The 23796-nt window shown below is 43.9% G+C and overlaps 3 protein-coding genes across 4 annotated transcripts in view; 1 reads left to right on the forward strand and 2 right to left on the reverse strand.

The window, feature by feature from the left end:
* Positions 1 to 97: 97 nt before the first annotated feature.
* On the forward strand, positions 98 to 16012 carry LHFPL5 (LHFPL tetraspan subfamily member 5). 2 transcript variants are annotated; one of them, XR_239519.5, is made up of 5 exons: positions 98 to 1094; positions 6059 to 6295; positions 9500 to 9526; positions 14149 to 14477; positions 15665 to 16012. XR_239519.5 is itself a non-coding variant. In NM_001205946.1 (4 exons), the coding sequence occupies exons 1-3, from the start codon at positions 683 to 685 to the stop codon at positions 9508 to 9510; spliced, it is 660 nt and encodes a 219-aa protein (NP_001192875.1). In that variant the 3' UTR covers positions 9511 to 9526; positions 14149 to 14160. The 2 variants fall into 2 exon arrangements, 1 of the variants encoding a protein (NP_001192875.1); NM_001205946.1 differs by lacking the exon at positions 15665 to 16012 and having other exon boundaries at positions 683 to 1094; positions 14149 to 14160.
* LOC107131713 (uncharacterized) lies at positions 228 to 623 on the reverse strand. The gene has a single exon (XM_015459774.1). The coding sequence runs from the start codon at positions 621 to 623 to the stop codon at positions 228 to 230; it is 396 nt and encodes a 131-aa protein (XP_015315260.1).
* Positions 16013 to 18455: 2443 nt separating the features above from the next.
* SRPK1 (SRSF protein kinase 1) overlaps positions 18456 to 23796 on the reverse strand; it is a 73529-nt gene continuing 68188 nt past the window's right edge. Inside the window, 2 exon segments of the mRNA XM_002697203.5 lie at positions 18456 to 20929; positions 22347 to 22439. Of these exon segments, the coding sequence (XP_002697249.2) occupies positions 20745 to 20929; positions 22347 to 22439 (278 nt within the window). The 3' untranslated portion in view covers positions 18456 to 20744.

The raw sequence follows: 23796 nt of genomic DNA on the forward strand, positions 1-23796 counted from the left end.
TCAGTACGCAGAAGGCTCTTAGTAATTGTGCCCTGAATGATATAGGGAGGAGAAACCAGTGACCCGGAAGACTTTGCTGGCCTCCGAGGGATTGGAGGTTCCAGGAGGACATATAGGGAACCAGGGAAGTATGGGCTGGGCTGGGGACTGCGCTCCAGAAGTGGTTTGGCGGCAGGACACCGAGCGAGAGGAAGGTGACAACCACAGCCCCGCCCTTTCGGTCCTTGTCAGCCCGGCTCCGGAGGGTGAACAGAGTTCCCAGGCGCCGGCTTGTGGAGTGGGTGGGGCGGCCGCTCGGCACGCGCCTCTGCCGCGGGGCCCGAGGCGCTGGCCACGGTGCTGAAGCTGCGCGCGCGGTGGAGGGAGCGGGGCGGAGCCGGGACGAGCGAAGGGGGCGGAGTTCCCTGGGGCTCTCCGCTGGAGGGGGGCGGGGCAGGGCGACGCCCGCAGGCCCGGGACCCCGGCGGGTTTAAAGGGAGGCAGGAGACCCGAGGCAGGCCGGCTCGAGCAGAGCGGACACAGCCCCTGGACAAGCTTCCCCAGGAGAAGCCAAGGTCATCCTCCCTGACCTCAGCCTCCTCCCCACACCCGGCTGAGGGGGTGACCCACTTCTGGGCTTCCATCCATTCGCAAAGTCACTTCCAGCCCCCAAGTCCCCACCCCAGGACCCAGCGCCCTCACGATGGTGAAGTTGCTGCCTGCCCAGGAGGCAGCCAAGATCTACCACACCAACTACGTGCGTAACTCGAGGGCCGTGGGCGTGATGTGGGGCACGCTCACCATCTGCTTCTCTGTGCTGGTCATGGCGCTCTTCATCCAGCCCTACTGGATCGGTGACAGCGTCAACACGCCCCAGGCGGGCTACTTTGGCCTTTTCTCCTACTGCGTGGGCAACGTGCTGTCTTCTGAGCTTATCTGCAAGGGTGGCCCGCTGGACTTCTCCTCTATCCCTTCTAGAGCTTTCAAGACTGCTATGTTCTTTGTGGCCTTGGCCATGTTCCTCATCATTGGCTCCATCATCTGCTTCAGCCTGTTCTTCGTCTGTAACACGGCCACCGTCTACAAGATCTGTGCGTGGATGCAGCTGGCTGCGGGTGAGCAGGGATAGTGGGAGGGCAGGGAGCCCCTCGCCCCGCCCCAAGGCCACAGGAGCAGGTGCAGCATCCCACCTTCCCTGGAGTTGCTGAGTCTCCAACTCAGCTGTTGTCCTGTATAGCCCAGCCATGCTGTGTGCTCTTCAGATGCTTCTGAAGAGTAACAAGTCTCAGGATGGCTGAGATCAAAACAACTTTAAATATCAAATGGTTCAACTCTCTCATCTTATAGATCAGGAACTGAGGTCCAGAGTGGGGAAGTGACTTGCCCAGGAGCAAATCACTCATGGTAGAGTGAAGGTCTTTGTACCCTAATTCTAGGATTCCATCCTTGATACAGCAAGTGTAAGCACTTGAGGCAGTGAATGGAGGTGATATTTTGTGGTGGGGGAGGGAAGTAGGGTCTTTTAGAACTATGTGAGATGGGCGGCTACTTGTGGTGCTCAGACGCAAAGCCTTATCTGCCCCTCTTTTCCTGCTTCTGGCTACAGACAGGCATCTGGGTCCTGGGGGTCAGCTGGTCCTGCTATCCTCTAGAGCCTAGGAAGGGATGCCTACCTAAGACTTTGTCCTGCAGCCCTTGGTCCCTCCTCAATCCAAGCACCACACACAGACTGTCCATGTGAGGGAGATGTCCAGGAGCCTTGTTGGGGACTGCAGACTAGAGTGAAATCATCTTGACATCATTGATTAGAATGAGAAGCAGCATTATCCTTAGCAGGGGGAATGGAACAGGGAACTGAATCCCAGACAACCAAACCATAAACTCAGGACAGTCAGAGCTGGAGGGGGCTCTAGAGAGCTAGAGCGTCCTCCCCCCAACTATAAATGAGGGATCTGGGGCTGAGAGAAGACAAGACTTAGCCAAGACTGTAATAGATCACCTGGAAACCAAGGAAATAGAATTATGGCAGTGAGTCCCAAGAACTAGATGAGGAGCCTCATCATGACCCAGTGAGGTGGGTTTTCCTCCCATCTGATAGATGAGGCTCCTAGCGGGTAACTTGTATTTTAGCACACAGGTCGTGAGAGACAGAACCTTCAAACTCTGAATCTTGTACTCAGGCTACTGACCTGGTTCCACAGCTGCCTTCCCAATCCCCCTGCCACCTCCCTTTCTCTGTAGTCTCTCTAAACGGTGAGGGAGAGGCTGGGGCACAGATGAGGCAAGTCTTGATGGGCTTGAGTGGGCAGTGGGGAGAGAGAAGGGAGGATTTAGCAGTTTTGTGACAAAGAGGAGCAGAATGGACCCTGGCATGCTTGCCAGCTGGTCCTCCAGAACAATGGGATGCTGGAAACACCACCCTCCCTCCCTCATTCTCTGCACTGTCCCATTCCCCCAACCTCCTGCAACAGGTGCCATTTGCTGAACTGGCAGTGCTGGGAGAGCCTGGGTGGGAGAGGGATCACCAGGCCATTTGAGTCAGATCCTTTTCTGGGTCATGGAGCTGAAGACACTGATAGCAGAGGTGGCTGGGTGCCATCCCATGAAACATTTATGTTGGGGGAGAACAAAGATGGTGCTGTGTTCCATTCTTTGGTGCTGGGGAAAGGAGGGGGGCGGCAAAGGGAGAGATGAGGAGGAGGTGTGTCCCACAGCCAGTCATTGACAGCTTCCTCCATCAGAGGAGCCCTAAACCAGTTAGCTTAATTTGGACAAGATTAAGGACCAGAGAAGGGCACAGGAGAAGGGAAAGAGGACTGATGAGTGGGGCAGTGAGGAGCTGTCGCTTAAAGTTAAATGAGCTTCTGGATGCCAGGTGCAGGCCGAGGGTGATCCCAGCTCCTAAAAACATAAGTAGAGCACGTTACACATCTCTCTGAGTTCTGGTAACTTCATCTGTTGAAGACGGCAGAAATACAGGGCTCTTGCAGGAATGGGATGTTATAATGCATCTTGCACAAGGCCTGACATGTGGTAGGTGCTCGGTAAACGTGAAAAACCCAAAACAGCTTTTTCAGTCAGGGATGGATGGGATGATGCCACAGTAACAATTCCCAAATCTTCGTGGGTTAGGACAAAGGTTTATTTCTTGATCACGGTACACACTTGTTGAGGATCAGTGAAGGGTTTTGCTCTCACTGTTCTCTTCCAGAGCCCAGTCTGATGGAGCATCAGCTGTCATCTGGCTGTGATCATTGCAAAGAGAAAGAGAGCTCTGGAAAGTCTCCAACAGCAGTTGAATGCTCTGGCCTGGAAAAGCACACAGCATCTCTGCTCACTTATTGGCTGAAGGAATCTTTATGACCCAGCCTAACTTCAAGGGGGACTTCCTAGGTTGCTCAGTAGTTAAGAATCTGCTTACCAATGCAGGAGATGCAGGAGACACGAGTGTGATTCCTGGGTCAGGAATATCCTCTGGAGCAGGAAAAATGGCAACCTGCACCAGTATTCTTGCCTGGAAAATTCCTTGGACGGAGGAGCCTGGTAGGCTATACTCCATGGGGTCACCAAGAGTTGGATTGAGCAACTGAGAATGCACGCATGCATGCACACGACTTCAAGGGAGGGAGGCAAGGAAATATAATCCTGTTATGTACCTTGAATATTCGTGAACAGCTCTGATGACAGAGACATCCATTGAGGGTGCTTCCATCTGACTTTAGTGCCAATAATAGTAGCAACAACTAACATTAACTGGCCATTTAGCATATACCAGACACTGCTGCTGCTGCTGCTGCTGCTAAGTCGCTTCAGTCATGTCCGACTCTGTGCAACCCCATAGACGGCAGCCCACCAGGCTCCCCCGTCCCTGGGATTCTCCAAGAACACTGGAGTGGGTTGCCATTTCCTTCTCCAATGCGTGAAAGTGAAACGTGAAAATGAAGTCACTCGGTCATGACCAGACACTGCAGTAAACACTTAATCACATTTAATCCTCATAACCCTGCTCTGAGTCAGGTATTATTATTCTTATTTTTCCAGCAAGAGACTGGAAGTCAGAAATGGTAAGTAAACTTGCTTGAGCATACCACGCTGGCCTCTGCTTAGAGCCCTGAGACACCGCAGTGGGGTGGATCTCCCTACTAGGTGGGTGGGTGGGGCGCTCATACAGAACTGTGGCGCCCATAGAAACAACCTGTTTCCAAGCCAGAGACCCTGGGCTCTTTTCTGAAACCGCTATAGGGAGGTGCTATAGGAGAAGAGGGCCACACCAGGTACCAGAGGACTCATCACACACCAAGTGGGGGAGGCCACAGGTTTTACCAAAGGATTCAGGGAGGGTAGCCCCTAGGGTAACCACCCTAAGTATCTTCCTGTTTGTCACTGAGTCTGAAATGTCACTGCTAAATACATTCAGCTCTTTGGAGAGATGTTTGTCTGGGAGTCTGGGGCAATCAACTTTGAAGCCAAGAAAGTCGGGAGTTGTGGGTGCAGGTCTTGGCTTTGCCATAGCTGAAGGACTAGGTAACTCACTTGGTTTCTCTGGGACCTCAGTTTTCTAGTCTGTAAAATGGGATATTAACACATGGCCTACTTCACAGAACTGTTGTAAGGATTGACAGAAAAATGGTATATGAAGTATTTTGTGATCTGTAAAAGAAGTCTGTATTAATAAATCAGGTCCTCCTAGAAAAAAAACAAAGGAGGCATTCATCTAGGTGGGAAGGTGGGATTTGGTACATTGATCTTTATACTTTGTTATGCTTTTGTTTCATCTGCTGACCTTCCTTGCAAGAACAAGCTGAGCCCCAAGCGGTGACTTTGGGTCCTGTGAGGTGCTTCTCCATGGGGCTCCTGGGTAGGGCACACCTTTGGGGCTAAAGAGCCTCGGGTCCTGTGAAAGGAGGGCCAGGGTTGGGACTGCGGCACAGATAAGGGGAGGTGCCCCGTGTCTGCCTGATGGTGGTCCCGGAGGTTGCCCCAGTCACCTCCCAGGAATATGTACCTTCCTGGGTGGCTAAGGTGGGGTGGAAGTTTGGTGGGGAAAGTGGAAGGAAGGTGGGGAAGAAGAAACGTTTGGCTGTCAATACTGAATCAATGAAAGCAGTGTGGCATACGAGCTGCCACTCGGGAAATGCCAACTGTGTGTCAGGCGCTCTTCTGAGCACTTCTCCAGTATTAGCTGATTTGAGCCTCACTGCAATCCAGACAGGCAGATACTATTATCCTCATTTCACAGATGAAAAAACCGAGGCACAAAAGCTTATGTACCTAGCTCGAAGTCACACAGCCGGTTAGCAAAGAGCTGGGCTTGAGATCCAGGCAGTTTACCCTAGTGTTCCCCAGCTTTTCCTGTTGAGAGAGTCACCCAGAAGAGTGCTTTTAAAGAAGGGATTCCTGAGCCCAACCCTGACCTAGGAATCAACATTTTAAACACATTCAGGGAGGTGTGGACAACTGCCCTGTGCTGTAGTGGGTAAAGGTGTGGAGATCCTATTTGCTTAAATGGAAGGTTCATGAAGGAAGCAGCCAGAGATGGGGCTGGAAAACTTCCTGTACTCAATCTAAAATATCTGAGTTGTAGGAGACATAATTATTTGATGTGGTGTAAAAGGAAAAAAAGCTTCTAATCAAGTTATAGCCTAAAGTTTTGTTATTACACTTATTCCAGAGATGCTGAGGTCTGAACAAAAGTACATCTTAGGAGTGATGAGTTCTCTGGGCTGGAATTGGATTTTGGGAGGACTTTGAAGCCGGTGCCTCATCAAGTTCAAAGTGAGGGGCACAGCTGAGGGCCTGGCAGGGCTACCTGGTGCCCTGGCAGAACCTCCCGTGCTGAGAAGTCCTGCTCTGAGCCTTCACCCCTGACCAGTGGCTCCCGGGGCACATGGCTTTAGCTCTTGGAGCCTCAGTTTCCTCCTCTTTGTTCTGCAAGAAGGGTGGCAGCAGCTTGCTTCTTGTGCCTCTCAAGGCTGTTAACACAGGAAGGGAGCTGGCACGGTGACAGCAGTGCACAGTGGGAGGGAGCAGACCGAGCTTCCCCAGCCTGACGCCATCTGCACCTCCCCTGCCCCTTCAGCCACAGGCCTGATGATCGGCTGCCTGGTCTACCCAGACGGCTGGGACTCAAGTGAGGTACGGCGCATGTGTGGAGAGCAGACAGGCAAATACACGCTGGGTCACTGCACCATCCGCTGGGCCTTCATGCTTGCCATCCTCAGCATTGGAGACGCTCTCATCCTCTCCTTCTTGGCCTTTGTGCTGGGCTACCGCCAGGACAAGCTGCTCCCTGATGACTATAAGGCTGATGGAAAAGGTAATTCTCTCCAGCCCAGGGAGCTGAGGCTTCCTCTCTGCCAGTTGCCTGAGGTGTGTCCCCTGGCCAAGGGTGGGGACACCAAGACCAATCAAACACAGCTCTTGTTCCAGAACCCAAGGGTCAGTGGAGGGTTGCAGGCTGGCACGTAGTGAGGCAGGGACAGACCTACGTGGCAGAGGCTGCCTGTGATAGAAGGGTGTCCTCGTCCCCCTGCACTCTCAGGGTCTCCGGGGAGAGAGCCCTGGTCCAGCCTGGGGAGCTAGGTGTGGCCTTCCCGTGGAAGGCAGCACTGAGGCTGGGTCTTGCAATAACAGGGGAGTCTGCTGGTGGAGAGAGGAGCAATGGGGAGCAGAGGGATGAGTTGCTCTGGAAGGAGGAGAGGCAGGTGAGGGCACAGATGTGATGGCTCCTGGACTCCAGGTGATGGGAGCCTAGCTCCCTCAGATTAGAGTCACCTTGGGATTCTCCATATATCCATTTTCTGATCTGAGCTTCATTTCCCCTCATTAGGGGGTAGGAGGTAGATTTTTCTTCATTTGTAAAAAATACCTACTTTACAAGATAAAACTCAGGAACAAGATAAGGCTGTCTGCTCTTCTACTGAAGATTGTACCAGAGATTATAGCCAGGGAAATGAAATCTAGTTTGGAGAGGAAGTAAAACCATCTCTGTTAGCAGATGACATGATTCTGTATATGGGAAATCCTAAATAATCCACTAAAAAACTATTAAAGCTCATAATACAACTTCAGCAAGGTTGCAGAATATAAGAACAATATACAAAAATATACTGTGTTTGTATACACTAACAATGAACAATGTGAAAATGACATTAAAAAACAATTTCACTTATGATAGCAACAAAAAGAACACTTAGGAATAAATTTAATAAAAATGTAAAACTTGTATGTGAAAATCAAAAAAACATGTTTAAAGGCCTAAATAAATGGGAATATCCATGTTCATGGATCAGAGGACTTAATGTTGTTGAGATGGCAATACTCCACAAACTGGTCTACAGACTTAATGCAGTTTTTATCAGAATCCCAGCTGGCTTGATTTTAGGATCAGCTTGTCATTTGGAAATGTGAGAGACCCAGAACAGCCAAAATAATCTTGAAGAAAAACAGAGTTGGAGGGCACACATGCCCTGATTTCAAAACTTACTGGAAAGTTACAATGGCCATGTCAGTGTGGCACTGGCATAGGGTAGACAGTGGAATGAAACAGAGAGTCCAGAAATAAAATCAAGCATCTACGACTGATCGATTTTCAGTGCGGGTGCCAAGAACATTTAATGGGGAAAAGAATACTCTTCTCAATAAATGGTGCTGGGATAACCAGATATTTATATGCAAAAGAATAAAGTTGGGCCACCTACCACACATCATATATAGAAATTAACTCAAAATGGATCAAAGACCTAAATGTAAGATACAAAATTATAAAACTCCTAGAGAAGACCTTGGATTAGGATTATATTTGACATCTAATGCACAAGTACCAAAAGGAAAAATAAATAAGTAAACTGGATTTCCTCAAAATTGAAAACTCTGTGCTTCAAAGGATACCATAATGAAAGTGACAAGGCAACCCATGGATAGGGAGAAAATATTTGTAAGTCATAATCATAATTCTAGTATCCAGAATATATTAAGAACCCTTGTAACTCAACAATAACAATAAAAATAATCCAATTTTTTAAATAGGCAAAGGATTTGAATAGACTTTTCATTGAATAAGATATACAAATGGCTAAAAAGCATATGAAAAAATAGTTAACATCATTAACCATTAGGAAAATGCAAGTCAAAACAACAATGAGATATCACTTTATACCCATTAGGATGTCTGCCACAGAAAAGGTGAAAATATCGAGTACTGATGAGCATGTGAGGAAGTTGGAATCCTCACACACCGCTAGAGAAAATGTAGAATGGTGTGGTTGCTGTGGAGAGCAGAATGACAGCTCTTCAAATGATTAAGCAGAGTTGCCATGTGACACAGCAATTCCACTCCTAGGCAAATAGTCAAGGAAATTGAAAACATATGTGCCCCCCAAACCTTGTGTGCAAATGTTCATAGTAGTTTTCAGAGTCATGTATCTACTGAGGACTGAATGACAAAATGTGTGTATCCATACACGGAGTTATTCTTCAGCCATAAAAGGAAATGAAGCACTGGTGACTGCTGCAATGTGGAAGAAAACACTGCTAAGTGAGAGAAGCCAGATGAAAAAAGACTAGATATTGTATGATCCGATTTATATAAAATGTTCGGAATAGGCAAGTCAAAAGAGACAGAAAGCAAATTTTAGTAATTCCCTGGGGCTGGGAAGAGAGGGGAATTGGGAGTTATCATTAAAAGTCACAGGATTTTTTTGGGGGGTGATGAAAATTTCTAGAATCAGAGGTGATAGTTGCATCATGTGGTGAATACACCAAAACCCACTGTTTTGTACACTTTAAATGAGTAAATTTTATGTTAGTAAATCATATCTCAATAAAAAAAATAAAAGGGCTTCCCTGGTGGCCTAGTGGTTAAGAAGCCACCTGCCAATGGAGAAGACACGGGTTCGATCCCTGATCCAGGAAGATCCCACATGCTGTGGAGCAACTAACTCAGCCCCTGCGCCACAGTTACTGAGCCCACACTGTAAGGCCCGAGAGCCGCCACTACTGAAGCCCGTGCACCTACAGCCCATGCTCTGAAACCACTCTGTGAGAGGCCCGCATCCTGTAGGGAAGAGTAGCCCCCACTCACCACAACCAGAGAAAGCCCATGTGCAGTTAGGAAGACACAACACAGCCAAAAATAAAATAGATCTTAAAAAAAAAATTGTGCTGAGGATAGTGTGTATAAAGCACCAGCAGTGCCTGCATATTGTAGGTGAAGGCTAAATGTTAGTTCTCCCCACGTTCTGTCTTTCTAGTACCTCCACTCGTTATCTCATCCATCTGCGCCGCCATCTCCCCCGACACCTTCTGGCCCAGAGGTCCAGCGAGGGAGGAAGTCTACATTTGGACCTCAAGTCCAGTAGGGGAGACGATCACGCAGGATGGAAGCACAAGCTGATAAACATTATGAACAAAAAGGGCAAGCTTTCCTGATAGTGAATAAAAGAGGCAATAGTGTGCAGGCAATGAGCCTGGAAACAAGGCTGGATTGTAAACACATCCTGTTTGTTCTCTTTCCTTGCAGAGGAAGTCTGAAGCAGCTGGAGCATTGGTGAGTAATTGCACTGGAGGGTGGTCTGTGTGTCTTTGCAAGTGCTATAGCCTCGCAGAATGACTCATGAGGCTGGGCTGTAGGACCTAGGGAAAGAGGGGCAGGGGGATGAGTGTGGAGTGTTGGGTGGGAGGGGGCATGGGCTAGCTGGCAAAGGAGACCGTCACTAAGGGGCAAACAAGAATCCTCTAGTTTTACTTGTGTCTTGAGAAGCAGGAAAAACAAAGGGAGAGAAGAAATAATTTAAAACAGGCAGGTGGTTTCATAAACTCTTCTTTTTGTGGAGCCTGGCCAATAAGAACAGACTGTTTTTAGAAGTCATTATTGTAATTTGGACCCTTATTTTCAGAAGATTTATAAGAGACATGGTGGAAAACCTAATGAAACATAAAATAAAAGACATAGAAAGGAAAACAAATATTACAGAAATCTGGGCTAATAGCATTAGTGTACTAGGTATTAAATTTAGTTCCCTGCTTCCTGATAGCTGAAGCAAAAAGCAAAACATGACTTAATCAATTTTAATATCTGGTTGAAAAGGAAACATAACATGTTAATTCCCTTATTGTCTTTTAGGTTTCTAAGATGTGAATTAACGAGAACATGAAGGAACACCTTTTAAAAACAAAGAAAGGGGAGGGGAAGGAAGGAGGGAGAGAGGAAGGAAGGGAAGGAACAGCCCACAGTGGCATCATATTCCTGACAGCTGTCACTTACTGAGGACTCAGAGCTGCTCAGGCACTGTGTGTGGGTAGGACAGATATCTCCAGTTTAACTATTTTAATTTTTTCCAATAGCTTTCCAATCCCCGACCACATAAACATACTTATCTGAAAAACAGTAAATCAGTACTGCCCCCCACCCCCACAAATTTACCAGATGATGTAACCTGCCATGGGGACAGGGGCTCCGGCTGCAGCAGACCTGCGAGGCGTGGTGTGTGGCAGAAGTCCTCTTGGAGGAGGTCACCGTTAGCCCCACAATAGAGCCGCCGCAGACGACCCACAAACTGGAGCACAATTATACCAGAGAAGTTCTTGCACCGTTGCAGACGTTCTAGGGCCTACTACAGATTTCCAAACCTGGGGATCAAGCAAAGGGAGAACCCCCAGGGAATCTGACTTTGAAGACCAATGGGATTTGATTATAGAACTTCCCCGAACTGCGGAAACAGACTCTTGGAGGACACACCACCACCTTGTGTGCATCAGGACCCAGGAAAAAGGAGCAGTGACCCCAGAAGAGAGTGAGCCAGACTTGCCTGTGAGTGTCCGGGAGTCTCTGGCAGAGGCGTGAGTCTACAGTAGCCTGCTGCAGGGTCAGGGGCACTGAATACAACAGTCCTGGGAGCCATGGTATGCTGACATAAGTCCTTTTGAAGGAGGTCACCATTACTGCCATTATCCCTACCATAGTTTGACCTCAGGCCAAACTATAGGGAGGGAACACAGCCCCACCCATCAGCAGAAAATTGGATTAAAGACTTACTGAGCATGGCATTGCCCATCAGGGTAAGACCCAGTTTTCCCCACAACCAGTCCCTTGCATCAGAAAGTCTCCATGAGCCTGTAGTCATTCCTCAAGGGTGGAAAGAATGAAAACCACAATCACAGGAAACTAACCAGATTGATCACATGGATCACAGCCTCATCTAACTCAATGAAACCATGAGCCATTACATGTAGGGCCACCCAAGACAGACAGGTCATGGTGGAGAGTTCTGACAAAACTGAAGAAGGGAATGGCAAACCACTTCAGTCTTCTTGCCTTGAGAACCCCATGAACAGTATAAAAAGGCAAAAAGATATGACACTGAAAGATGAACTCCCCAGGTTGGTAGTGCCCAATATGCTACTGGAGAAGAGCAGAGAAATAGCTCCAGAAGGAATCAAGAGGCTGAGCCAAAAGGGAAACAATGCCCCATTGTGGATGTCTCTGGTGGTGAAAGTAAAGTCTGATGCTGTAAAGAACATTGCATAGGAACCTGGAATGTTAGGTCCCTGAATCAAGGTAAATTGGAAGTGGTCAAACAGGAGATGGCAAGAGTGAACATCAACATTTTAGGAATCAGTGAATAAAATGGACCGGAATGGGTGAATTTAATTCAGATAACCATTATATCTACTCCTGTGGGCAAAAATCCCTTAGAAGAAATGGAGTAGCCCTCATAGTCAACATAGTCAAGACCATCCCCAAGAAAAAGAAATGCAAAAGGGTTATCTGAGGAGGCCTTACAAATAGCTGAGAAAAGAAGATAAGTGACAGGTAAAGGAGAAAAGGAAAGATATGTCCATCTCAACACAGAGTTCCAGAGAATAGCAAGGAGAGATGAGAAAGCCTTCCTCAGTGAACAACGCAAAGAAACAGAGGAAAACAAGAGAACGGGAAAGACGAGATCTCTTCAAGAAAATTAGAGATACCAAGGGAACATTTCATGCAAAGATGGACACAATAAAAGACAGAAATGGTATGGATCTAGCAGAAGCAGAAGATATTAAAAAGAGGTGGCAAGGATACACAAGATCTATACAAAAATACACAAGAACTATATCAGAAAAGATCTTAATGACCCAGGTAACCATGATGGTGTGATCACTCACCTAGAGACAGGCATCTTGGAGTGTGAAGTCAAGTGGGCCTTAGGAAGCATCACTATGAACAAAGCTAGTGGAGGTGATGGAATTCCAGCTGAGCTATTTCAAATCCTAAAAGATGAAGCTGTGAAAGTGTTGCAGCAGTGGCCACAAGACTGGAAAAGGTCAATTTTCATTCCAATCCCAAGGAAGGGCAATGCCAAAGAATGTTCAAACTACTACACAATTGCACTCATTTCACATGCTAGCAAAGCAATGCTCAAAATTCCCCAAGCTTGGTTTCAACAGTATGTGAACTGTGAACTTCCAGATGTTCAAGCTGGATTTAGAAAAGGCAGAGGAACCAGAGATCAAATTGCCAACATCCGTTGGATCACAGAAAAATGAAGAGAATTCCAGAAAAACATCCACTTCTGCTTCTTTGACTATGCTAAAGCCTTTGACTGTGTGGATCACAACAAACTGTGGAAAAGTCTTAAAGAGATGGGAATACCAGACCACCTTACCTGCCTCCTGAGAAACCTGTATGCAGGTCAAGAAGCAACAGTTAGTACTGTACATGAAACAACAGACTAGTTCAAAATTGGGAAAGGAGCATGTCAAAGTTGTGTACTGTCACCCTACTTTTAAAACTTTTACACACAGAGTACCTCATGGGAAGTGCTGGGCTGGATGAAGCACAAGCTGGAATCAAGATTGCCAGGAGAAACATCAATAACCTCAGATATGCAGATGACACCACCCTCATGGCAGAAAGTGAAGAGGAACTAAAGGTGAAAGAGAGGAGTGAAAAGGCTGGCTTAAAACTCAACATTCAAAAAACTGAGATCACAGCATCTGGTCCCATCACTTCAAGGCAAATAGGTGGGGAAACAATGGGAACAGTGAGAGGGTCTATTTTCTTGGGCTCCAGAATCACTGCAGACAGGACTGCAGCCATGAAATTAAAAGACTTGCTCTTTGGAAGAAAAGCTACGACAAACCTAGACAGACTATTAAAAAGCAGACATTACTTTGCCGACAAAGGTCCATGTAGTCAAAGCTATGGTTTTTCCAGTAGTCATATATGGATGTGAGAGTTGGACCATAAAGGAGGCTGAGTGCCAAAGAATTGATGCTTTTGAACTGTGGTGTTGGAGAAGACTCCTGAGAGTCCCTTGGACAGCAAAGAAATAAAATCAGTCCATCCTAAAGGAAATCAACCCTGAATATTCATTGAAAGGACTGATGCTGAACTTGAAGCTCCAATACTTTGGCCACGTGATGTGAAGAGCTGACTCATTGGAAAAGACCCTGGTACTGGGAAAAATCGTGGGCAGCAGGAGAAGGGGACGACAGAGGATGAGATGGTTGGATGGCATCACCGACTCAAAGGACATGAGTTTGAGCAAGCTCTAGCAGATTGTGAAGGACAGGGAAGCCTGGCATGCTTGCAGTCCATGGGGTCTCAAAGAGTCAGACACGACTGAACAACTGAACAACAAATTTTAATATGCATAAATTACCTCAGGAACCTTGTTAAAATTCAGACTAATTTAGCTGAAGTTCAGAAATCCAAGCACTGTGTTTCTAAGCAGCCCCCCAGTGATAAGCTGCTGGTTAGGGGTTACACTTTGAGTAGCAAACTGTTAAGAGTATAAATATTTTCTCATGTCTTTGCAATGTTCCTTATCAATTTTTTTAAAAGCCCAGAACTCCACAGCACTGTTGTACCATTTCACTGCTAAACCAGACCTTAGTTAGCTATTTAGGACTGCTATCACAGAAAACTTTTTTGCTTCTGTTGATAAATTCTGGGGTGGCATTACTGAATCAAAGCTAAACTAGCTGTCTTTTTTCTTGCCCTATATATTTTTTTACATCTTAAAAGACATTTATGAATTTTAACTTGAGGGACACTGATATTATATACTAATGAGGAAGTTTGCTGTCTGGAGTAGAACTGAATTAAAATGTGAGTATTGCGTTTTTATTTGCTTAACAATGTCAAAGTCTATAATCTTGCTTTTTTTTTTTTTAATATGACAGATCATCTATTTCCCTGACAATGGAAAAATGAGCAAATCAAATTCTTCAGAAAACTTGTTCCATGCTTCCCTGTGTCTGCTAGTCTAGGCCTGAAGTCCTGAAGCCTTTCATTATAGGGTTAGAAACTGACAAGATTTTCAAGACCACTTACTACATTCGGAAAACTCCAGTGAGGCAGAAATGCAGTGACCACATCCAAGACGTTCAGAGTAATGGTTTAACTCTCCTGACTAGGAACCCACCTTCTCTTCCTATCCCTTTACCCCAGCAAGTCGCTTTACCATCTCGAGGCCTCTCTGTAAAATGACAGCAGAATGACTGTGTCTAGGGTGAGTCCCCGACAGTCTAATTCACTGAGGATACTTGTTTCAAAGCACCCAGAAACTGCCATCCAGCTCTTAGAGGGCAATTAAAAAGAGGTGGCTGTCACCATGCTGGACTGTTTCAGGTTGAGGTTTAGGGAGTCCTTTGCTTTTTTCCTCAGGTTTTTTTTTTTCAATTGATGCACAGAGGAAATGACTAGAGGGGTTACGGGAACCTGAATCCATCAGGAAGTCTCATAAAGACTGGGTAACTTTAGGATGTAAAAACTTTCAAGACTAAATTGACTTTTTCCCTTTGGGAACCAAAAATCTTATTTTTTCAGTGCCTATACTGACCCAAAGAGAATGGGCTAACAGTTTCAGAAAGTTACTAGTAGCCAAGTAATTTGTTACAGTATAGATGACCCTCTCGTTAAAAAAAAGAAAACAAACTTTAGGTTTGGTAGTTAATTGGTGAATCTTACCAGTCCCCAGAGGGGAACACAATTTAGGTAATACCTCATTGTAGCAGATGCCAAGACAAAGACAGGCTCTTCAGGCTGTTCCCTGTCCTCAGGATGGTATGTTAAAGCAGGGTTTTGCTGATTATCTGCAGCGAGTGATCCAGGAAGAACAAGTGTTTTTTCTGACCTTGGTACATTTCCTCAGTAACGTATGCGTGCTGTTCTCTCACAGGTAGAAAGGGGGTAAATGCTGAACAAAACTGTAATGGATCTTGATCAACCAGCAGTAACAAGGAAAACAGGCTTCTTATTCTGGGCTGCAGGGTGTGCTTTTTAACCAATGTACTCGGACACCTGCCCAGTCAGTACAGTTTCTCCTCTAGCTGATAGGCTAAGTATGAGTATCTCAGCATCGTCCCAGTTGTTGATGATGGGAACCATTGGGATGGGACTTACGAGTGATCACATTCATGTTTTCTTGTGCTGATAAAATTATTTCATTGTCAGGCATCTACTTTATGCAAGCTTTTTTTTTTTTTGGCCACACAGCCTGTGGGATCTTAGTTCCCCAACCAGGGATCAAACCCTGGCCCACAGCAATGAAAGCAATCTTAACCACTGGACCACCCACGAGTGACAGAATTTGGCCAATTCTGCAGTTTAGTGATGTTTTTAGCTAGGTTTGTTATTTCTTGTAACTTTTTATAAAAGATAAAAGAAAAATTTCTAAGGCTTCCTTGTCTTTAAAAGATTTCTCACTAGAATGGCAACTATGAAGGTCCAGAGAAGCTTCTGGGGGGCTTCAGGTACATCTGCCAAAAGCCTTCACCTTGCCCTCAAAAACAGTTGAGTTTCACCAGAGGAGGACTGGATGTTTACCAACCTGGAGAAGATCTGCAAATCTGAGTCACATGAGTCAGCATTTCACCTTTTGCTTTATCTTCAAGAAAACTCAGAATTCAACCTCTCCAATAAAGTGATGATTTTCGTTGACAGTAACGCATCATCAGCCTTTCTCAAGTGGTCTGATCTTTAAATTCAGATTTCATCTTTGAAAGTATATAGAAAAATCAATAAAACTAGCACTCCTCTAACCAAGCTTACTATACTCCTTCCTCTGCCTTTGGCTGGGACCCAGGAATGGTTGTGATCACCAAGCTTGAACAGTGACTAGCACTGAGCAGGTCAACAGAGGAAGGCCTTATGATTTATATCTGGAATGTGAACCAGAACGATGTCCTTCCTAGATGCTTTCACTATCTTACATCTCTCTATTAGCTACCTGTTGCTGAATAACAAATTAGCCCAGGACTCAGTGGCTTAAAACATTTTAGTTTCTGCAGGTTGAAAGTTGCTGTTGTGTCCAACTCTGCACTTTCCAGGCCAGAATACCGGCGTGGGTAGCCTTTCTCTTCTCCAGGGGATCTTCCCAACCCAGGGGTCGAACCCAGATCTACCCGCATTGCAGGTGGATTCTTTACCAGTTGAGTCACCAGGCAAGCCCAAGAATATTAGAGTGGGTAACCTATCTTTTCTCCAGGGGATCTTCCGGACCCAGCAATCAAACTGGGATCTCCTGCAGTGCAGGTGGATTCTTTTAACTGAGCTATCAGGGAAGCCCTTCGTCAGGTTAAGAATTGGCAAGGATTAGCCAAGTGACTGCACCAAGGTTTCTCACAGGGTTGCAACTAAGGTGTTGGATCTGCTTCCAAGCTCAGGGGTGTAGGACTCAGCTTCTACAGGTAGTTGGGCCAAGGGCCCAAGTTCCTTGCTAGCTGAAGGCCTCTCCAAAGGCTTATTCACCTGGCAACTTGCTTCCCCAGAGCAAGGGTTCCTACACAGAGAGCACAGACAGAAGCCACCACCCCTTTGTAACCAAAAAGTGACACCTTGTTACTTTTGAACAGTCACAAAGTCCAGCCCACGTTAAAGGTGAGGGAATTGTGTAAGTGCTTGAATACCAGGTAAGAATCATTGGGGTCCTTTAAAAAGTCCTCTAATTTCCAACACTGACCATACTTTCCTCTGTATTTAATAAATCCAAAGCAACCAGTGAAATGTCTTAAGGGCACAGCTCAAATTGCAGGCAGCTGATACTTTCATAACATGGTCCAGTTCTGCCAAATGGAAAGCAAGGCTTGTTATTGTTACAGTATTAAAATGGGCAATAACTAGATGTGAATTAAGGACAAAAGATTATGATAAAAGAGTGAACTTGGTAGGATATAAACCCAGATAATCTATGTATGGAAAACCCTCAAGTCAGTAACAGAAGTAGGTACTAATGTAAACTTGCTTAGTTAAAGCTTCTAAACACACGATCTCAATTTTTCTGGTTTTTTAAACTGAGATGTTTCTGATATCCTAAGGAGGTGGTGTGGGTTAATATCTGTGCAACGACTTAAAGGATAAATACATATCATCTAAGTAGTTTTTGAATTTCACCTCTGGAACAGCTTAATGGTTTCCCTGTGTATACTCAGGGTTGTAACTCAACTCAGTTTGATGGTTCCTTTGAGATAGCTTAACACAAGACCTAGAGGGACTGCCTAGAATTGTCAGTCTGATGAACATGCTGGCTTGAAGAATTCCAATTTAATTTTTGGTTGTTTTTTAAACAGGTTACATTCTGGTCAATACTACAATACGAACACACTGTGTATTATACCTTAAAGCACAGTTCAATTAAAACAAAATAATTAAGCAGTTTACGTAGAGTTCAGGGCTAGAGAAGGGCTTTATGAATAAACATTATCACAAAAATGAAAGGCAACTTAAAAAAACTAGAAAATGTGACAGAAACATGGCAAAAATGTTACCAAATCATCAAACAGGGAAGCATGCCAAAAGAAAAGTTGGGTAACGTAGGCAAATGACCAAAAAAAGGCCAATAAAACCTATGAAACAAGATTCTGACCATACTAGTCATTAAATTAAATTAATTAAATTAAATTAAATCAAATTAAAACAAGATACTCCCCTTTTGGGGCAATCAAACTGGCTATTAGGAACAAAATGAGAGAGATTACAACAGGCTCATTCAAACACTGTTGGTCACCACAAACCAGTCCAACTGTTCTCCACTTAAGTTAGGCAACATTTACTAAATGCCTTTAAAATGTGCTTACTCTCTGCCCCAGCCAATCCCATTTCTAAGAATTTATACTGAGGGGTGAACGAGACAAATACATGGAAGACTGTGTATTCCAGTGCCTTGAGGTTCACAAAATTTTGATATTTTGCACTTTGTGATCTTTAGAGAAAAAAAAAAAAAAGACAACCCACAAATATTCAGGAAAAATGGTGCTGAGTTATAGGAATAACAATTTTCTTAGAATTTTCCAAAATGTACTTTGTTAATCCCACTTCACCTCCTTAAAGATAGAAACAAAGCTACCAACCACACAAAATGATATGTGTTTAAGTTATACAGTTTCACGGTATATTAAGTCCAAAAAGCAACTCAACCAATCCATTCCTCCATTCTGAAGCTAGGTCAGATTAACTTGGGCAACAAACAGAAATCTTCTGGAAACATGTAGGTTATTAAATAATTTTATTGTACTGCATTTACAAAGAAAACAGACAATGCACCCAGTAGAAAGAATAAAAATGTGTTTGGGGTTTTATTTTTTACTGAGAGCAAATAGAAATCCTTTAGTGAGATCCTGGCAATTTGACAGTAAGTTCAATAAAGGTACATGGGAAAACTTGGAAGATCAAATTCTGCAGCTGCCTCTTTCTACGGCTTTGAATTCATCTGGCTCTTTAAGAGATGGGGGGAAAGCCCTTATTTGGTGGGAAAACATTTCCAAAATGAAGTTACAGGTTCTCTCATTACATTTCTCTTCATGTTAGTTGTTAAAACAGGGCCTTCTATTTGTGTATGTTTTGCTTAGTTCACTTTAATGTCATCACCAGAATTCCTATCATTCCACAATTGTGATTTTACAGTGTAGGAAAGAATTCAGTTCTAGTCTGGTATTGCTTTACATGTATATATCGCTGAAAACCAAAAGTGGATTAGAACTGCTGAAGGATTTTCCCTGCCGTTGTTTGATACAATCTATTTTGTTTATTCTTGATAGGTGCATAGACAGCCTCATTTAAAATTCTTTCTACAGGAACATGTCTGATTTCAGGATTACCATCAAGGATCCGATGAAACGGCTGGCCAGTTATTCAGGGTAATATGTTTGTGAGTTAAATGGATTGCATAATTGCACCACTTTTTCCTTTGCCTTTGTTGGTAAATGACAGAATCTAGATTCCAATTTTCTGTACAGAAAGTTGGCCACCCAGCAGTCTCATCGCTGCTTTGTTAGCGGAGCCTCAAGTTGCACCTCCTTGGCGTTCTGTAAATCAGTCCCGTAGCCACTTCTGGAGAATGCTGAATCCCCAAGGCCCACTTGGTCCGTGCAGAACAAGCAGCTGTGACCCCAATCCTGCCCCTTTTGCTTTTCAATATGACCCGAGGAATATATGTAATGTCTAGGGCAAGTCTAGGAGAGGCTCATCCTAAAATAAGATTCACAAATTCCTTTTCCCATTAAAAAAAAAAAAAGCCTCAAGTACATTTCAATCATCTCAAAATTTAAAACTTACATTATACAAGGAAATAGCAGCAGAGAATGGCTAATCTTAAACCAATCGAGAAAGAAAAGTAATAAAAACAAACACAACCCTCAAAATAAACAACAATGAAAAAAGTACCATCCCACCCCCTCCCCTTGGTTCTTGTATCCTGGGATTTCGTTTAAGACCTGAAGCCTCTGAGAAAATGAGAAGGGCAAAGCCATAAGGGGAAACTGCTTCATGGCTGAATTCTGGACGAGGTAAAGCAAAGGCCCTAAATAAAAATTGGGGACTGTTTGTAAAAAAAAAAAACAAACCCAAGAACTCTAGGATAGTTTCTTCTTAGATGGGAAAATCTCTGAAACTTAGTTCTCTTTCCCAGAGTCATCCTCAATTCTTTAATTATGGGGCAATAAACTCAAGTGCAATGAGTAAAGTGCCAGCCAGGGATTAAAAAACAAAAAATAAACAGCCAATCAAAGTAATTCTGCTATTAGGGTACAGAAAAGACACAGGAAAGGACTGTTTGCAGAACATATGTGGTTCTGAAGAAATTACTAGTCAATGGTTCCAGTTCTGTTTCCATCAAAAATCAGACTGAAGATTCGAGGACCTAAGGGTTATTAAAGGATGAAAGGAATTTGACAGTGCTTTGAACAGTGATAAATGTTACCTAAATTTGGTGTTTATACAGCTCATTTAAAAACACAGTAGCTTAAAAGTCGCAGAAAAAAATATGAAGAAAAGAGAACAACAGAAACAATCCAGGAAGATGATGCAGCCTGGATACAGCAAGTTTAATGTCTCTGCTGTACATAGAAGTAACACCCTTTCCCCTTCTCATCCTCATGCTGGCAACAGGATATGCACTAGAATATTTGACTCTTAGAGTCAGTGAATAAAAGGATGAGCTCATACATCTTCATAGCTCTTTTTAAAAGGATGCTTATAATTTAAAGGATGTCCTGATGGAAAGACAAGGGTACAGGGTGTGAGGCTGTTTCACATTTTAGTCCATTAGTCTTTGGCAGAGCCCAATCAAGGCCAAATTCACCTAGGATGCCCAATGGCTGTGGGAGGATCTCCACAGGGTCAAGTAAGCAAACCCAAATGAACATGTTGGATTAAATAAAAGACACAAACACCCTAGAAACCCTTGAAGGCAGAGCTTCACCCTGAAAAGGGAAGGGGGAAATGCTTGGAGGGGAGGGGTGGAGGGCCAGCCCGTGATCTCTGCTGCAGTGCTGGACTGGGCTTAAGAGTTGAGCCAAGGGTGCCGGAGACAATCGGCAGCAGTGGCCCTCTTCTCGGGGATCAGCTCCAACATGGGCAGTAAGAAATCTGTGAAGCCGGCTGCCTCTTCCTGAGGCCACTCATACTTCTCCACTAGAACCTCAAAAAGGCCCCAGGGTTTCAGCTTCGTGATGTGTTTCAGGTCACCTACGGTAAAGACAGTACAAAGAAACTGACCAACATTGCTAAGTGACATTGTTCTGCGGAAATCCAGGAACTAATCCAGGCAGTCTATCAAGAAATCAAACTGCCACCAGAATCTAATCCTTCTCTATTCATAAAGCACCTCTCTTATCTAATGCCTTCCTTGGAAAGAAGTGTCTCCATTTTTCACGAGGCCTAAAAATTTAAAACAATATTTTGATCCACCATTCTAGGATTTTTCGTCCTGAGCAAGTTGGGTAGGCCTGTCAGGAACGAGGTATTCACTAAACTGAAAATTAAAAGCCGATATACTCAGCATGGTCTTATGGTATTCAGAGGCAATTTATTACCACATACGAAGAATAATTTGCTTGTACTCTATTTTTGGCTCAATAATCTAGTAAATGTTGCTTCAAAATAAGGCAGTAATTAAAAAATAATGAGCTAAAAACCACGTCCAACATGTATAAAAATAAAACTAAAAAAACACAAATTTTCAGATACAGCTGAATCACACTGTACCATTTTGGAACATCAATCTCCTTTTGCCTCCTTGAAACAATTTTTTTTTTTTAAAGACAGTCAATTATCAGTGACTTGTTAAGGTTAATGCTGCTTTAAATTTTTTTTTCTTATATAACACTTATTTGAAGTCTCTTCTGTGGGCAGTGAGTGCCTGATTACCTACTTGGTACATGCATGCCATTAACCTGACTTTGCACAAAAGGAAGAACTCTCAGGAAGCACTTCACCATCTTCTTGCCCCAAATAGAAACATTAAGAAATGCTTGCTTGCTCTCAAGTGCTGACAAAAAAAAGATTTTTCTTAGCACAAGTATAGAGATTTTGAGGAAAAAGGGAACCATGACAAAAAGGGAAAAAAGGTTGGACAGTTTTCTAGCCCCTTGTAGGATCAGGTTTTCACATTTCAGTATTTGGAATGCTTAAGAAATACATATTTAAATATGTCAACATAATATTATCCAGTAAAAAATTTAAGGTGAATTTTATCTTTGTTTTCCTTACTAATAAATGATAACATAAACTTATGAAATTTAAAGTATAAAAATTAATTTTACTTGTCTTTTGATAGAACTGCCTCAGCAAAATCTGCCCATTTTTCAGAAGTGCTATAGTAGGAATAATCAACGAACTATGTGCCCACTACTAATTTAATATGAAGTAATCCCCATTTAGAAATCAGGAGACTGAGTTTGGGTCAAAGATCGTATCAGTAGTACAGCAGTTGGAATCTGAACCCAGATGGTCTGGCTCCAGTCTCTGCTAAGTCACAGCTCTGCATTCAAGGAAGAAGCATCCTTCTTGAGGTGTTGAGGACACTGTACCCAGCAGTACTTACCTCTTCATTGTCAAACACTTTTGTCCCCTCAATGTCTGGGAACAAACACACTTCTTTTACCTTTTTTGGTGAAAAATTCCTTGGAATATTTTCCTGCCACAATGAGCTTGCGAGGCACCTTCCCCAGAAGTTCTATGATCAATGCAATGTGATCTGTATGTTTCAAACATTTCAAGAGGGGGGAAAAAGACATACATAATAGGAATAACGAACATAATTCTAAACACTGGCAGAAAGAGTAGCATGCACACCTCTTTGTAAAGCATTTCAGCTTGCTTTCTGTCCTAAATGAGAAGAGGACTCTATCCAACTAATGGAGAATCCAGAAAACCATTACAAATCAGATAACCACTCCAGTGGGACTTGAGTGGTAACTAAAAACCATCTTGGTGTGAATGCTCTGCTTCCTGAAGCTGCATCCCTGGGACCTAGATGAAAACTCATGTTAACAATACTACCTCTGCGATTGAAGAAGTCCTGTGAATATTTCCCACTGAGGGCAAAGCGTCTTGGAATTCTGCCTATCAGCTCTATAATGTGCGCAATGTGGTCTAAAATAGAAGGGTAAGAAGAACAGGATCAAGGACAAGCTGTAAAAGAGGTTTTTCTATGAACAGCTTTTTCAAAAACTAGCTACTTAAAAGGAACTACAAATAAAACCCAGCATACTCAAGGGAAGACTGGGAAGGCCAAGAATTATTTCAGGTGATTGATCACCTGTAGTTGGCAAGTCCCATTCTAAAGTTTGGAGGCTTATCTATTTTATTTCTATTTTGTCTATATGTTTAGGTTCAGGTGGGTTTTACAAGTAAGGTAAAAAGTGTACCAATATGCTTCAGACATTCTAGGATAGATACTGATAACAGATATTTATAACAGTGTTCAATAGGGCTCTGTGGGAAATAATATCACTTTATTTAAGAATGTTCATGACAAAGCACTCACATATGATTAAGTTTTCACAATCACCTTGTAGAACAGGCCAAAAATTAAATACCCCATTTTAAAGGTGAGAAAATAAAACCTCAAGGTGAATGGACTACTTGAGTTACACAGCTAATAAGAGCTAGAGCTCAGATAACAGCCCCTATCTCATCATGTCTTGTCCAGAGGGTTTTTTGTAATTTAATAAATCATAGTTTTAAAGAAAAAATTAGCAACAACATTTAAAGCACAGCTATTATACTTGACCACATTTGGCTCTAAAGTGTTTAAGTCATGCAGTGCCTTGTAACTGTCCCAGCAGGACTATGGACTGTGAGCGCTGCTAGGAGACGTGCAGTTCGTCTCCAGGTGAGCTTGGACTAGCCTGCATCCACACCTACAGACAGCCCTACTACCTTTCCCTGCAGGTGGCAGAAAGGAAATACGAAGAGATTTAAAAAGCAATGGCTCCTAGCCACAAAACAGTTTTAAAAATGACTTTAATTCTGCAGTTATAGAATCAAGGTCAAAAGGAATCACTGAAACCTTCTAATAATGTATCTCAGAGGGGAATAATATGCTAGGG

The sequence above is a fragment of the Bos taurus genome, chromosome 23 (assembly GCF_002263795.3).
Source record: "Bos taurus isolate L1 Dominette 01449 registration number 42190680 breed Hereford chromosome 23, ARS-UCD2.0, whole genome shotgun sequence".
NCBI lineage: Eukaryota > Metazoa > Chordata > Mammalia > Artiodactyla > Bovidae > Bos > Bos taurus.

Bases quoted from the DNA above. Each gene is read 5' to 3' on its own strand.
- LOC107131713 (XM_015459774.1), bottom strand. From the start codon at position 623: ATGGAAGCCCAGAAGTGGGTCACCCCCTCAGCCGGGTGTGGGGAGGAG.
- LHFPL5 (NM_001205946.1), top strand. From the start codon at position 683: ATGGTGAAGTTGCTGCCTGCCCAGGAGGCAGCCAAGATCTACCACACC. The intron at 1,095-6,058 runs GTGAGCAGGGAT...CTGCCCCTTCAG, and splicing joins GTGGATGCAGCTGGCTGCGG to CCACAGGCCTGATGATCGGC.